This window comes from Rattus norvegicus, chromosome 3 (genome assembly GCF_021556685.1).
Source record: "Rattus norvegicus strain SHRSP/BbbUtx chromosome 3, alternate assembly SHRSP_T2T, whole genome shotgun sequence".
In the NCBI taxonomy this organism is placed as follows: domain Eukaryota; kingdom Metazoa; phylum Chordata; class Mammalia; order Rodentia; family Muridae; genus Rattus; species Rattus norvegicus.
This window is the reverse complement of record NC_141536.1, coordinates 139,416,613-139,433,272: the sequence shown is the minus strand read 5'-3', so window position 1 is coordinate 139,433,272 and position 16,660 is coordinate 139,416,613. Positions and strand designations below refer to the sequence as shown.

General features: G+C 47.3%; 1 protein-coding gene across 3 annotated transcripts in view; it reads left to right on the top strand.

Moving 5' to 3' along the window:
- Acss1 (acyl-CoA synthetase short-chain family member 1) overlaps window positions 1-16,660 on the top strand; it is a 49,831-nt gene that overhangs the window by 31,190 nt on the left and 1,981 nt on the right. For all 3 annotated transcript variants that reach the window (NM_001106524.1, XM_087651044.1, XM_087651045.1), the window contains 10 exon segments: window positions 112-287; window positions 674-826; window positions 6,546-6,693; window positions 8,003-8,140; window positions 9,159-9,251; window positions 10,248-10,360; window positions 10,698-10,824; window positions 11,496-11,623; window positions 11,746-11,809; window positions 15,418-15,536. In NM_001106524.1, coding sequence (NP_001099994.1) covers window positions 112-287; window positions 674-826; window positions 6,546-6,693; window positions 8,003-8,140; window positions 9,159-9,251; window positions 10,248-10,360; window positions 10,698-10,824; window positions 11,496-11,623; window positions 11,746-11,809; window positions 15,418-15,536 — 1,259 coding nt within the window.

The window sequence follows — 16,660 nt, the reverse complement described above, 5'->3', positions numbered from 1 at the left end:
CTTGATTGGCCTTCCTCTGCCACGTTCTTAGGCCTGGAATATACAGCTCCAAGTCAGGCCAGGCTGCGAAGGTCTAACACTGATCAGATATGTCCGTGTTGTTTCCCTTAGCCAAGTGCAAGGTTGTTATCACCTTCAACCAAGGACTCCGGGGAGGGCGTGTGGTGGAGCTGAAGAAAATAGTGGACGAAGCTGTGAAGAACTGCCCAACAGTGCAGCATGTCCTGGTGGCTCACAGGACGGACACCAAGGTTCCCATGGGGAATCTGGACATCCCCCTTGAGCAGGTGGGTTTACCTCACCTGGTGTCCAGTGTGAGGAGATTATTAGTAGATCGCCTGGGTCAGAATTGTTAGGCTCTCAGGTGGGATTTCTTAAAGGGTCCGCTCCCGCTCCCCCCTCAACCCCCCGTCCCTCCTCCCTCCCCGCTGCCCCCATACTCACCAAATGCCTACCTTCTTTGCCTCACCCGGGAAGTAGAGCCCAGAGTTTCGCATATGCTAGTAGGAGCCCAGACATCAGGCTGCCCCACCAGCCACACTCCATCTTTTTGTGTCTTTGCATTTGAAATTAACAGAGAATGTAACTTTAAGAATCCTGACTTCAGCTAGGGAAGTGGTAGTGTCCAGGGCCTTAGTGCCTTGACCTGGTGATGCGTTTCTGTCCCTTCCAGGAGATGGCCAATGAGGCCCCTGTGTGTACCCCTGAAAGCATGAACAGTGAAGATATGCTCTTCATGCTCTACACGTCTGGGAGCACTGGGACACCCAAGGGACTCGTTCATACACAGGCAGGCTATCTGCTGTATGCCGCCATGACGCACAAGGTAGGAACCCAGGGGGAAAGGGTGAAGGACACCTCTTGCTACACCTCTGGCAGATTCTGGGTAGGGCAAGGAGGAACCACAGTGATGACTGGAATTTCTGCAGCCTCAGGTTTGTGGTGCAGATGTTTGCTTGTAGCATGCTCGGGAGCAGGCTGCTCTCAGTTATGGTGCAGTAGAGATCAGGTGTGTGTGACAGAAAGAAGAGTTGGAATGCATCTGAGTCCCTCTGCTCTGTTCCAACTCCTACTGGAGGTGTGGGGATGGAGCCCTTGATGGCTCCCTTTCATTTCTGACTTCATGGGTTCCTAACACATATATCTTACAACTGCATTACAAAAAGAAAGGATATAAACAGCAGAAACTTACCAGGGCTGGGGTGGTAGAATTCATGCTTACTATGTATAAGGTGCTGGCTTCCATCTCCAGAATTGCAGAAAAACAAACAAATCCAAGCCCATTGCAGGATATTTGAGCACACCGTGAACCCCAAGATTGGGTTGTTTCCTGGAAAAACCTGTTTCTAGCTGTGATGTGGCTCAGCCCTTAGCACCTCTAGTTGGAACAGAGATATGACCTTAGTATACACCTTCAGTCCCAAACAATGAAGGTAAAAGTAGTTTGTAGAAGGAAGGACTAAGTTTGAAAATAATGTCTGAGTGTCAGACAAAGTGACAAATCAGAGAAAGATTTGACAGAATAGGATATGCACAACTCTCACAAGAAGAGAGAGGCAAAAGAGGCTACTTAAGAGAGAGCAGTGCAGAGAAAGAGAGGAGAGTCAGGCAGTTTTACCAGGACAGTTATACAGAGACAGGGTTGCAGAGAGAGGACAAGCTGGATGCACATGAAGACAGAACAAGCCAGAGAGTGAGGAGGAGTCAGAAGAGCAGAACATATTGTCGAAGTCAGTCTGAGGCCAAGCAGAGCAATGTAGGAGAGGCTGAGAGAAGCCAGGTTGGATCAGTCAGCTTGGAGAGGAGTTTGAGCCAGAGCAGACGAGTTGACCAGCCAGCCAGAGCTCAGAAAGAACTAGAAAGGGTGAGCTTACTCAGCAGCAAGTCTCAGAGGCTGAAAACATTCTAGGCCTAGATTGTACGGAGGCTGGGAGCCTCCAGGACTAGGCCTGGGTTAGCAGACGGAGGCAGTAAGTCTTCGATGATGGCAATCACCCCAGTAAGTAAAAGTCACATTGCACAAGCCAAACCCTGTCTTGGTATAAAGATGAATACATTCACTATGATATAGTTAAGTATTTATTTTCTTCCACTCAGAAGGTCATAGTTCATCCTTTCTGATTTTTACTTTTTTGTTTGGTTGAGGTTTTTTTTAATTTTATTTAATGTTTTCCGTACAATACAGTTCGATTATGCTTTCCCCTTCCCCAACTCTCCTCTCAGATCTTACCTACCTCCCTAACCAACCAACTCTCTTTCATGTTCTCTCTCTTTAACAAAAACTGAAAATAAAACCGACACACACACACACACACACACACACACACACACACACAGAGAGAGAGAGACAGAGAGAGACAGAGAGAGAGAGAGAGAGAGAGAGAGAGAGATCACAAACACAAAATCCAAAACAAACAATAAGACAAAAACTGAAAAATCCACAAAAAACACGGATTCCATACTATACCTGTCAACATACACGGGCACAGGGCCCGCTCTGGAGTATGGTTGATATTCCCAATTACATTCCACTGGGAAAGATTGGTTTTCCCCTTGTTATTGGGTGTCAATTACAGATAACTTCTTTGTTAGGGGTGAGACAGCCTGTGGTGTTTTGAACGGGAATGATGTGTTTGAATACTTGAATACTTAGTTCGTAGGGAGTGGTGCTATTAGGAGGTGTGGCCTTGTCGGAGTAAGAATGGCTTTGCTGGAGGAAGTGTGTCACTTTAGGGGGCCACGGTTTGAGGTCTCCGAAGCTCAATCCAGTTACATTCCTGCTGCCTGCTGATCCAGATATAGAACTCAGCTACCTTTCTAGTGCCCTGTCTGCCTGCATGCCATCGTGCTTCCTGCTATGATGACGATGGTCTAAAGTCCTGAATTCTGGACCGTAAGCCAGCCCCAGTTAAATGGTTTCCTTTATAACAGTTGTTGTGTTGTTTCTTCACAGCAGTAAAACCATGTTGTGGCATGCTGCCCACCATCTCTGGGAGTTCATTTGAACATTAGTCTTGTGTCTAGAAGACACTGTCTCCTTGAGTCATCTATCCCCTCTCATTATGTATATATGTGTGTGCGTGTGTGTGTGTGTGTGTATATATATATATATATATATAATCTTATTCTGTAACCCAGACTGATCTCCTGCTTCAGCTTCTTTAAAGCTGGGATTATAGGCATATATCACCAACCCTGGCTTCCCACTGACGCCGAAAAGAAAAGAAAAAATATTTGTGTCTTCAAAAACAATTAGTGCTACTCATTTCAAAAGCAAAACACTTTTTATAAAGAAATTTGAATTAGTGAGTGGAAATTGCAGTGGGCTACCCTTTAGGCACATTAAATGACAGATAATGCTTCCAATATAGAAAGAAAGTGTTGATGGGTAGAAGACTATGATTTAACATGGGTCCCTGGTTACCCCAGAGAGTAGCTGACACTTCCTAGGTAGGGCTGAGTTTCTAGGTTCCATTGGTGGGCTGGATGCTCTATTCCTAAAGCTGAACTTGGCTATGACTAGTGACCACAGATCTCAGTGAGCAGGGTTTAGACATTGTTCTGGCTAGTGGCAACTTTCCTTGGCTTGGTCTCTTCTATCATGAGGCCAGAGTTCCAGCCAGGCTTCCAGAGAGAGCCTTGAGTCCCAGAAAAATCTTGGCTGGTGTCTTACTCACTGTTTAATTGCTGTGAAGAGACACCATAACCAAGGCAACTCTTATAAAAGAAAACATTTAATTGGGTGCTTGCTTACATTTTCAGAGAACAGTCCACAATCATCATGGTGGCACACAGGCAGATATTGTGTTGAGAAGTAACTGAGAGTTCTTCATCCAGATCTGTAGGCGCGGGTGGGGGGGTGGGGGGGAGGGAAAGGCAGAGGGTGGGGGAGGGGTGCAGGACCTGCCATGGACTTTTGAAACCTCAAGCCTAGCCCCAGTGGTTACTAAGCATTCAACTATATGAGCCTGTTGGGGTGATTCTCATTCAAATTACCACATTCCACTCCCTGGTCCCTATAGGCTTGCAGTCATATCATAATACAAAATGTATTCAGTTCAACTTCAAAAGTCTCCATAATCTATCACAGTCTTAACTCTGTTTTAAAGTCCAAAGTCTCTGAAACTCATTCCCTTAATATAATCAAAATAAAAAAGTAGATGGCATAGTTCCAACGTACAATAACATAGAATGTAATTAGCATTCTGAAAGGGGGTAAACGGGTTATAGTGAGGAAATGCTGGAGGAAAGCAGTTACCCCAGCAGGGCAAATTCCAAATTCTGCATCTCTGTGTCTGATGTCCATCTCCTTTCAGCATTGAGGACTGCAACACACTTCTCTCTCTTGGGTTGGCTCCACTCCTTGTTAGCAGCTCTCTTTGGCAGTATTCCATGTCCGGTGATTCCAGCACCTGGGTGCTCTAACACAATCTGGGCCTCACTTTCACAGCTTCATATAATGGCCTCTCTGGGACTCCATTCAGGGAAACCCCGACATATCCCTGGCCTCAGAAGCTTTCCTTAGCTAGGGGGAGATTCCCCAACTCCTTTCTTGTATCCTTGACTGTAAAGCCAGCATTGTGTGAGTGGCTGAAGCTGACAAATTCTGCTGCTCACTGAAGCTGGAACTTGTCCTCTTCTTTTAATTACATTTGTATCTGCTTTCTGTAGTTTCCAAAGATGGTTCCCTTTGCTGCTTCACTCCTTTATACAAGTTGGAAGCTTATCTGCGTGGGGTCTTGCCCTGAGGTTACCACTCTTTTGCATTTAGCGTCAGGCTTTTCTTTCAGCTTTGTATCTCCTCGAGTACAGGACTTGGCTTGGACATGACCTTTCCTGGTGCTTTTTCTCCTCAAACCATGCATTTCTTATTTCCCTTTGTTTAGCTCCTTTTCATAATACATCTACATGAGGGTGGTTAATAACCACACGACAAAGTCAGTCTTGAAATCTCCTCTGCCAGAGCAACTCTTCAACTTAGCCTTGGGGAGACAAGGGTTGAAAGCAGACACTTTTCACCGAAATATCACGAATGGTCACTAGGCTACTTACTTATATTCTTCCCTTCTGAAACTTCTTGAGCTGGGCCCCTGCAGTTCAAGCGACCTTTAGTAATGCCTTCCATGCTCCTGCTAGAATGTCTCATTAAAGTCTGCCTTTTCTAGTCCAAAGCCCCAAAGTCTTCAATATTCCTCCAACAAACAGCGTGGTCAGGCCTGTCATAGTAGTATCCAAGTCCCTGGTCCCAATTTCTATCTTAGTCACTGTTCTGTAATTGTAAAGAGACACCATGACTGAGGCAATTCGTGTGTGTGTGTGTGTGTGTGTGTGTGTGTGTGTGTGTGTGTGTGTGTGTGTAAAAGTAGTAGAAACTGGGGGACTTCCTAACCAAAGATTAAAAATAGGTTTTTTTTTGAGGCAGGGTCTTCCTATGTAGTCTTGACTGCCTGGAACTTGCTATGTAGAGCAAACTGACCTCAAACACATAGCACCTTGTCTGCCTCTGCTTTCCAAGTACAAGTATCTAACGGTGTGTGCCACCATACCAGCAAAACTCTTTTTCAAAAATACACAGATCCTACCAAATTCTAATCTGCATTTCAATAAATTACTATAGAATGATACCACTTTGATGAAGAAGTGGAATGTTTATTCGTCTTGCAGAAGCCCTTTCTATAGCCCTATTTTTCCATAATGTGATATATTACTGTCCCACGTTCCTTTCAAGGTTCACCCCAAAGCATAACCCTAGACATAGTATTTTTGCTCATCACAATATCTGGATGTGTTCTTTACCCTGTGGGTTCCTTTTTATCCCTTTCTTTTCTTTAGACTTTGTCTTCTGTCAGTTAGTCATTTGTCACTGGGTCTCTAATCTTTGTTTTCTTCTAATGGCCAACAGGATCCCAAGTTGTCCCTTCAGCAAGGGGAAGCAGGTGTCCCTTGCACACTTACAGACGCTGATGGTGCTCGAATGGTGTTTGCATTTGATTTTTAGAATGTTTAAATTTTTAGAATGTTAAAAAAAAACAGTGGTATAAGGTAGTTCAGAAAAATGCCAGACTTATTTTTTCTTTTCTTGATGCTACAGACTAAACTTGGGGTTTTGTGTATGAGAAGACTGAGCTCTACTGCCAAGGCACATACCCACTTCAAGTTGCCACACCTTAATTGCATAATGAGATAAAATGGCACCACCAGTGCATACCTGTCAGAACATGGGCTGTCTTTAGCTCACAGATGAACTCCAGAGCAAACTTCATTCTGTAGCTCAGCATTATTTGCCTTGCTATCATTCCCTGGGCTCATGTACCATTTACAGTTTGATACTTGTAATGGCCACATGGTCACTGTCTGTGTTTGTGACTCTGTCTTCTGCTGGACTATGTGAGAAACCTCTGCAGCCGTCCTTCACCTTCCCCCTGACAGCTGTGGTGGCCATCACAGTTACAGACTGCCGTGCAAATGACTGTGTCTTACTGGTGGGTAGGAAAAGGGGGACTTGGGGAAGACAAGTTCTTGAGGGTCCTCTCCTGTATCCGTAGCTCGTGTTTGACTACCATCCAGGTGATGTCTTTGGTTGTGTGGCTGACATCGGTTGGATCACAGGACACAGCTATGTGGTGTATGGACCCCTCTGCAATGGAGCTACCACGGTCCTTTTTGAGAGCACCCCAGTTTACCCTGATGCTGGTGAGGACCAAGAACTCTGGTGAGGCCAGCTCTAGGTAGTAGGGGAGGGAATCTCAAGGTTGGATGAAAGAGTTACAGAAGCCTGGAGACTTGTATCTGTCAAGGGGACAGTTCTTGTGTCCCATTGGCCAGATGCCAGGTGGACACTGGAGATGCTAAGCTTTGAGCCCTGCTAGATGAACTGGAACCTGCTTCCATGTGCAGAAACATCAGAGGGCGTTTGACCAGGAGGAATCTCACCTCAAAACTGCCCATTTCATGTTTCCTGTCCCTATATTGGTAGCTGCCTGCCGAGAACCACTACTTCAGCATCCTCTATCTCATATCTAGGGCCATTCCAGTTGTCTACATGTGCCCTTTCTCAAAGCCTAGCCCAGCCAGCCATCTTTCCTACCATCCTCTGTCCCACCGCTCTAGCTTCAAGACCATACATGGCTTGTAGCTACCCTTGTTAAACTGCACCACTTTGAGGATATACCTTATCCTCTGCTGTCTTTCTGTGTTTCTCTCACATGATACAGTTTCCCCAAAGATTTACTTTAGTGCAGTCAAATTGTTGCTGGTCTTGCCCTAACATGCCACAGGGCTGGGGTGTGAACTTTTTCTTTGCTCCCTCTTACCCCCCTCAGCCCGACTCAAGGAAATCAATACAGTGATAGCTTAAGAAGAGCTTCATGGGGGGCTGGAGAGATGGCTCAGTGGTTAAGAGCACCGACTGCTCTTCCCGAGGTCCTGAGTTCAAATCCCAGCAACCACATGGTGGCTCACAACCATCTGTAATGAGATCTGATGCCCTCTTCTGATGTATCTGAAGACAGCTACAGTGTACTCCTATATAATAAATAGATAAAATATTTAAAAAAAAAAAGAGAAGAGCTTCATGGAATAGTGTGAACTGCGGAGTTTCTCAGTATTAGGTGTGTGTTTTCTGGGCACATGGATGCACATATACCAGTAGCTATGCTGTTACCAAGGGAAGATGAGTCATTACTTTAGGGACCATTTAATAACTCCTGATCAAGGTTCCATGTCACTTTTTAAAACTTGCAGCTATAATAGCTGAAGCTGATCCCTGGCTAGCTCATGTGGAACACCTCACATGATGCTGTCATCCAAGGTTGGGTGTAGAAGCTTCTGCGTGACATCTTGTAATTAGGGAGTTCTCTGCGACCCCTTTCTTCAAGGATGGCACAGGCTTCCTTTCTATGATCACATGCACAGACCCAGCCTTCAAAACGCTGAGCTTGGCTTGCATGTGTAAAATAGATCACGCTTGCCGGGCTATCTGACTGACTGTGACTCTTTGTAGGTCGTTACTGGGAGACAGTACAGAGGCTAAAGATCAACCAGTTCTATGGTGCCCCGACAGCTGTCCGACTGCTGCTGAAGTTCGGGGATGCCTGGGTGAAAAAGTATGACCGCTCCTCCCTGCGCACACTGGGGTCAGGTGAGCGCAGTGCTGTGTGGCTTAGCATGGCCCTGGGGTTTTGTTAGGCAGTGCTAAACTGCATAGTTATACTAAACAGGGCGGGGCGGCACTCCACTGTTTCAACAGTATTTGCTCAAAACTGATGAGCAAGGGCTGTGTGCCAGCTCTGGGGGCTTTCCTGACAGACACTGTGAAGTCAGACCACAGAATGCTAGGGCAGAGCGCCTCTTTCAGAGGCTTAAGAGCCAGTGAAGCATACAGATGCCAAGGAGCCATGTTGATAAAGGCTTTCTTTCATACACAACACAGGTGACCATTGCCTATATCAACTATGGAAGAATATGGAATAGAAAGCAGAGTAGGATATGGAAGACTCTCTCCAGCCACCCCTGTCACTCACTGTGGGAGTTCTCTCAGTGTGGGTCGTTATGTTCTGAGCTTCATGTGGGTGGGGCCATCTGATCTGTTGTTGTGGGTAGCAGTGGCTTGCTTATTTTCATAGCTCTATAGTATTCCACTGCATAGATATACCACAGTGCACCCATTCTGCCCTTGAAGGCAGTCTCTTTTTCTGGCAGTGATGAGCAACCTGGCATGGGCTCTTCTGTGTACATGTGCAAATGACTGTGTCCATTCTTTGTCAGGTCTACTCACAGTCATTTAGCTTTAACAGGTTCTGCCCCTGACAATTGTCCGAAATAGTTGTATGAAATGTTTGCTCTCTTGAATACTACAGCAAAGGCACCACACTTGCTCCTCAGAAACCTGGTGCCAGATTTCCGTCCTGCACTATGGGTGGTCGTCTCCTGTTTCCCCATGGTTTTGACCTTTTTTTTCTTTTCTTTTGAGCTGTTGGAGTGCATGCAGTCATCATAAAGTGCATTACTTTGATGACTGGAACATGGGAACACAGACCTTTTCCAGGTCCTCTGGTGTAGCCTTCGGGAAGATCACTGAACTGTTCCTCCCTAATAGTTTATTCCTTTTTGTTTCTTTGAAGCCTGTTAATTTCCCTTTTGCTTCTTTGTGGTTTCAGTGGGAGAGCCCATCAATCATGAGGCCTGGGAGTGGCTCCACAAAGTGGTGGGTGATGGCAGATGTACCCTGGTGGACACTTGGTGGCAGACGGGTGAGTGTCCCTGATGGGGAGTTGTCACAGGCCTGAGGACTAACCTGGGACTGGAGAGGCTCGTGCATCCCTAGCACCAGGGTTTGTGCTCTCAAAAGGGACTGTGGTGATGCTCACGAGGCCCATGTCCCTTTGGCATGCAGTTGCATAGCAGAAGGTTCCAGGGTACAGCCTGGCTGCTGTAGGGGGACGCATAACGCCCTCCTGAGCCTCGGTTTCATGTGTGTCTTACAGCCTCTGTGTGAGCTCCAGAGTGAGGAGGAAATGAGGTGACAAACTAGGGCCAGTGGCCTGACAAGTCCCCAGGGCTCATTCTCCTTTACAGGCAGAAGCCCTTTCCTTGCTTGTTTGCTTCCCTTTTAATTTTGGTGCAGTGCTGGGACTCAGCCCAGGGCCTCATACACGCTCAATAGTTTTCCACCTCAACACCACCCCTTTCTGGACACAGACACTTCTCGGGAGGACACATCTTTTTGCAGGAGAAGGAAGTTTTTTACCCCCTATGGCATTTTTGTTTTGATTTGTCCTTATTTTAAAAAATATATCTGACTCCTTGGGATGTTCAGGGAAAGAGGCCACCACTGTTGACAGCATGACACAGGTTCAAATAACATCTCTGGTCTGTGCTGGAAGACATAGGACAGAGAACTTTTCACAGTGTGCCTCGTGAAACACTGCCACACATGCTGATTGGTTCAGTGCCAGAGAAATGACCACACGGGCTTCACTATTCATTGGTCTCAGCTGCCGGAAGTCTATTTCTTCCATCTTCCTGTGCAAGTAGGAGGCTTTTCACCTTTCCCTACTTCAAACATAGGCCCAACCCAGGGAGGGCCTATTGGACAGAGGGTAGGACCCATACCCATCTGCCAAATGCAGAGCTCGGGGCTCTGCTTGTGTCCACAGTGACAACAGACCAAAACTAGATGGGCACATTGTTGAATATATCTGTCCCGAGCTCCCAGGTCAATTGGTGTCTCTTCATCCTTCCTGTAGAAACTGGAGGCATCTGCATTGCACCACGGCCCTCGGAAGATGGGGCAGAGATCCTCCCAGGCATGGCCATGAGGCCGTTTTTTGGCATTGTCCCTGCACTCATGGATGAGAAGGTATGAGGGGTCTTGCAAAGGTTGTCCCCTGCACATAATGCCTTGCTCTGCATCTGGCAAGCTTTCCACTCCCCTGATTTCTGTCCCTTGCTAAGATGCAGGGTCTAGTTCTTGGAGTAAAGGCCAGGTCCTCACCCATGCCCTGCAGCCCTTTCTTAAACAGCACTGCTAATGACTGCTGCAAGTCATGGCCCTCTTCAGACTTTGTCAGGAGGAAACCTCTGGACAATTCTATTCAGTGCTGCATATTTTTGCCTCAGGTCAAGCTGATAGTCAACTCGTTGCCTTCCTCCCAGAGCTGGCCAGGTCTCTCATGAATGTCTCCCTCCACCTGTAGGGCAATGTTGTGGAGGGTGGTGATGTCTCTGGGGCCCTGTGTATTTCCCAAGCTTGGCCAGGCATGGCAAGGACCATCTACGGTGACCACCAGAGGTTCGTAGATGCCTACTTCAGAACGTACCCAGGTGAGCAGCTCGGGGAGATTCTCCATGGATTCCTGGAATCATTGTTTCTGTAGAGAGGGGACCTGGCTAAATTCATGGCAGCTGAGTATGATGTCATGGCTCTGTGAAAGTGAGTGGCTCTGCACCCTCCCTTTACTTCCCAGGCCTTCCTTATCTTGGCTGGGAGATGGGGCTGGCATGCCGAGCCTTTGTAGGGACCTGGATGAACATGAGTCTATCCTTGGCTCCGGCCTGGGGTGGGCATTGTGGTAGATACCGGGGGACAACGAGTGGTGAGACATGCTCGGGAAGCTGTCACAGAGGCTGGGTGTTCTCACGGTTAATGGTCCTATTCTCACGTTTCCTTTGGGTCATGGGTTGGAAGTTTGTGTGACTGCCAACATCTCTGCTGTGCTGGAAGTTGCAGAGTTCAGTCTCAAGGTTCCAGCTGCCTTCCATCTTTATGAGCATCCCCGCTGTGCTACTGTCTGTTTTCTGCTTTCCGGACAGTCTCGACATCATTCCTAGGACGTAGTCTCAGTGTCACTTCCCTTCTCATTAGAACACAGCCTGGGACCCCCTAGAGAGGTGTTTATGCGTTAGTTGCTGGAGGGAGATAACAGGTCAGGAACTCAGCCTGCGAAGGGGCCTGGCTCAGAGTCCCTGGCCCTGAATGCCCCACTATGGTGTAGGTTACTACTTCACTGGAGATGGAGCTCACCGGACGGAGGGTGGCTATTACCAGATCACAGGGCGCATGGATGATGTCATCAACATCAGTGGTCATCGCCTGGGGACTGCAGAGATTGAGGATGCAATGGTAAGCCCAGCCTGCCTTTTACTTTGCCTGGTGCTCAAACAATGCCTCTGTTGATCTCAGAGTCAGGATGCGAACGTACACCCCAAGTCATCTCAGGTCCTTTTGTCCTCTGTTCTGTGCAGGCTGACCATCCCGCTGTCCCAGAAACTGCTGTCATTGGGTACCCTCATGACATCAAAGGAGAAGGTGAGTGTCTTCTCTTTTCTCTATAGTGGAGGTTCATGCCCAACAGGGTGCTCCAATAGAAAGACATCAGGATACAGCGATGGGGCCTTATGGGGTATACTGTTGCCTTCCAGGTGAGGGCACCGATCTAGGTAAATATTAGGTCTAAGCTATGAAATGCCCAGATTCGTTGACCTTTAAGGCCATTCAGTCATAGGAAGTCATGATATATTCAGCTGCTGGCTGAGCCTGGGAAGTCTCTGTTTCCAGGGTCTCTGACTGGGGTACTTACTCTCTCTCTCTCTCTCTCTCTCTCTCTCTCTCTCTCACACACACACACACACACACACACACACACACACACACACACACGTATCCTCTTGCCTACCCACCCGCTTTGTTTCAGCACTCAGGCCAGCTCTGTAGCTGCTAAGCCTGTGTACTGGGATATATGCTCTGGAGCAGGTTGTGTGTTGCCCTGAGTTGCTGGGGAAACTTGACATTCCACAGCATATTGACATGGTAAGGGACAGCAGGGTAAATTATCAGAATGCTCTTAAATCAATGATATCTTTTAAATTTTTTTCCCCTGGAGCCGGCTGATTCCCAAGTGGCTGTGTCTAGAAAGGACACTTGAGTGTTGCAATGGCAGACCCTGTGGCCTGGTGTGACATGGCCATATTCTAAACATGTGTGAGGTCATTTCTGCACAAAACGATCTGTATGCCCTGTGAAGTTGCCTGGGATTGAGCCTTCTCTCTCCTCTTAGGGACATTCTGTGTTGCAGCTTGCTCCAAGTGTCGCCTGACTCTTGTCCACACTTATGTGCTGCTATTCTCGTACTTCATCAAAAATTTAACCTTTTTCATATCCCAGCTAGAAAGCAAGTCCTCAAACATGCTAAGCATGCGGTCTGCTACTGAGCTCCACCACACCCCTTAGAGACTGCCTTTTCTTTCCTTTTCATATTTTTATTTAATGTCTGTGGATGTTTTGCCTGCATGTATATCTGTGCACCACATGTGTGTGGTGCTTGCAGAGGTAGAGAGATGGGGGCACTGGATCTCCTGGGACTGAATTTATGGATGGTAATTAGCTGCCATGTAAGTACTTGGAATAAGACCTCTGTCTCTGGAAGAGTAGCCAGTGTTCTTAACTGACAAGCCATCTCTCCAGCCCCATCAGATACTATCTTTGAACTGACTTGTTGCGAAATTTAAACATCAATTAAGTGCTTTTAAAACAACATCCGTCGTTACCATAGATCCAATGTGTTGATGTGGCAGTGGCTTTGCTCTTGGGACAAAGGCATGTGGGAGAGCTGTTTGGGACACCCTCCGTCAGAGGTAATGTCTAGATATCATCAGGACAGGAGGTGGGTAGCAGTAAGAACAGTTCCTTATGGGTAGCTGTGAAGATCCCTCATTTGGGTAGGGACTTGGACTCCCTTTTTGGGTCCCTGCATTTGGTATCTCCGTGATCTAAGTATCTGCAGTGCTCTGGTATGCTCTTGGAATCTGGAAGCTGTGAAGGTTCAGTGTGCCCAAGTTTCAAGACAGTGCCAACACTTCAGTCCTAAACCCGAGAGGGCAAGGAACTGCTGAACAAGGCCTGTGACGTCAGGCACCTTCTGACTTGTCCTTGGGGGTTATCAGTCCTTAGATGAACCCTAGATAAATAGGAGCAAGGTCGAAGGTCTGCCCTGCAGCGGGGTAGCTTTAGAGGGGGTAGGCTGTATGCTAGGTTGTGCTCTGCCTCAGCTGTTCAGCCGCCACGTGGGTTCCCACTGTGGTGCCTGACGCTTGGCATTCTCTCTGGGTCCTCTGGCCTCTTGGTACTCCAGAGGAAGCTCTCAGCATCAGATATTCCCAACCCTTCAGTGCCTGCAGGACTGGGAGGGAAATTTACATACAGCGTGATGCTACTGGCTTCTATCAGATCTGTGACTCATGAATAACCCAGTCACAGTTCTTGGTTACTGTCGCTTTTGGAGTTTGTCCCCACTTCCTCTGAGCCCTGGTGGGTCTAGTTTGACTAGGACCTGAATACTGTGGGCTTTGGCTAGCTTCTAGTCCTGTTGGTTTGTGACCATTTGGACCTTGCACTTCTCGGGCTCTTAACCTGCTCCTCCACCGCCCTTCATCCCTGCCTCTGGAATCAGTAATCCAGGTTTGTCTTCACAGTCACGTCAGCTGCCAAGGTGAAACAATGTAGTTCTTTCCTCTGAAGATCTCACAACCTGACCCGGTGGTGAACCGTTCTGTAGACCAAATATTATAATGTACGGAGAGAGTAAGAGAAATTGTCGAAGAGCATGTGCTAACCAAGCTTGCCTTTGAGGGATGAATGGAGTTTGTCAGGTGACCATGGGGAAGCCTGTCTAGTAGCAGCTTAGTTCACTACATACAGATTGTACCTCGGGCATGAAATCATTTGTCAACAGATTTAACAAGCACCTCCCATACTCAGGGCATGGTTTTAGATGCTGGAGACAGGCCAAGGATTGTAAAGTAGGTGAAGCCATCATGGAGTCACTGGATGGGACATTCAGGGAACAGAAAGGAGAGACAGACAGTGAACATGGTCCATGAGGATGCTACACAGTGTGGTGTGGTGGATTACAGAAGCTCAGGAGAAGGCTAAGTTTGGAAGACAGGAACAGACAAACAGTATGATTAGATTTTTTGTGTGGTAGCAGGGGCTGTGGTCCTTTCTGGACCTTGCCAGGATACTGGAAAATGTCACCTAGCGTTTGCACTGATCTATGCACTCACCTTGCAGCCTGGCAGAACTTTCTTCCATGGTGGAGCTTTCAAGGTTGAAGTTTGATACTGTTGGACACATTGCCCCCAGCACACTTAACCAGCAGTTGACATATGGCCATGTAATGTGGGAGAGAGAGAGAGAGAGAGAGAGAGAGAGAGAGAGAGAGAGAGAGAGAGAGAGAATATGATTGTGTAGTGCCCATGCGTGTGAAAACAAGAGGTCAAAATTAAATGTCTTGCTCAGTTGTCCTCCACTGAATTTTTATGACATGGGCTCTCACTGAACCCGAAGCTCACTGATTGGCTAGGCTGTCCAGCCAGTCAGCTCCAGGAGCCCTCCTATTCCTACCTCCCCAGTGCTAGGTTTACAGGCATGTATCACCACGCATGCCTGCTTTTTAACCCAAGTGCAAGGGATCTGAATTCAGGTTATTGTCCTTATGTGGCCCCTTCTTTACTGATTAAGCTATCTCCCCAGCTTCAGGGGACAGCATTTTTAAGGAAAAAAAAAGCCATGTATTCACCAGTATGCTGATACACAATCTTGTGTCTATTTCCAGGCAGCCCATGTCATGCATTCTTTCACAGCTGAGGGATCAGAACGTTAAGTCACATGTCCCAGGTCACACACAGCCATCAGCACTGCAGCTGTGTCATGCTCTCAACCACGCATGACCACCCATGCGGGACACTGGCAGAATGGCTGTGTAGGACATGCTCTTTCAGGGTTGCAGTAGCTGAAACCAGTGGCTACTATGTAACCATTTCAGGATTTAGAAACCCTCTGGGTTTACAGCAGCTGGAGCTAGGGGATTCAAGACAGACTCAGGACCTAGCACTCCCCAGTCTTTGTCCTCCTTCCAGCTGCGTTTGCCTTCATTGTACTGAAAGATGACGTCCGTGATGCAAACGTGGTGGTAAATGAGCTCAAGTTGGCAGTGGCCACCAAGATCGCCAAGTATGCTGTGCCTGACCAGATCCTGGTGAGTCAACTCCACCTCAGGGGGAGAGCGTCACTCTTTTAAGTCTCTGCTGTCCACGAATGTCAAGCAATGTTGAACTTTTACAAGCAAGGGGTTCCATTTATGCCAACATCAAAACTGTCCTTAGTGGTTTGGGTTTTCCTGAGACAGGGAAGGTCTGTGCATTTGAAGTTTACAGCAGACACCTGTGTAGGACACAGTCCTAGGCAAGGCTAGACCCTTGAAGGATGACTGCTGGCATAAGACTGAATGGTAAGGAGAATAGAAATTTTATATTTTCTTTTTGTGATGTTAGGTATGTGTTTGCTTTCTATCTCAGAGGCAAAGTGCTTGAGACTTTAACTTAAATGATGGGAAGGCTTTATTTTGGTTCATGGTTACAGTTTTTGGTTGGTGAGCTGGGCTGTATTTTTGGCCGGTTAGCAACACTGTTCATCTTGGTGGCAAGCATGTGGCAAACAAAGCTGCTTAAATCACGGTAGCCCAGGAGGAGGGAGGACCAGGGATCCTAATGTGTCCTTCAAGGGCCAGCCCCGGATGACCTTTCTTGCTTTGATCAGACCCAATCTCCTAAAAGTTCCACTGTCTCCCAACAGCACCGCAGACTGGTGACCATTCCCTTATCATAGTCTTGGGAGAGCATCTAAGATTCAGATCATAACAGAGTTGAGCCCAGGTTTCTGAATGCTGAGTTTGAACTCTACCACTAAGCTGTGCCTCAGCCAAACTACAGACTTTAAAGATTTGAGAGACACAGAGTTCTCCAGGCTCATGTGGTTTTTGAACATGTTACCCATTTCCTGCAAGGAGTCATTTTCTGTGGGAAGGCCTGGGCTACCCTTGAGTCTCTTCAGATTATTTTCTTTCTTTTCTGATACTTCTTCACAATGATTTCTGGGTTTGGAATCCTCTGAGGCAGGAAGGGTCCATCACCCCTTCATATTGCTCACAATGCTGGCCGACTAGCTGAGCTTGTAACATTAACTATCTCCAGAGAGGGCTTCAATATCCAGCAAGTATTGTCATCTCCCCATGACCGCCCTCCCCCAGACACACCCCTTCCAAACATAGCTCTTAAAGTATCAGACTGAACAACAAAATTTTCTCCTTTACCCAACAAAGTC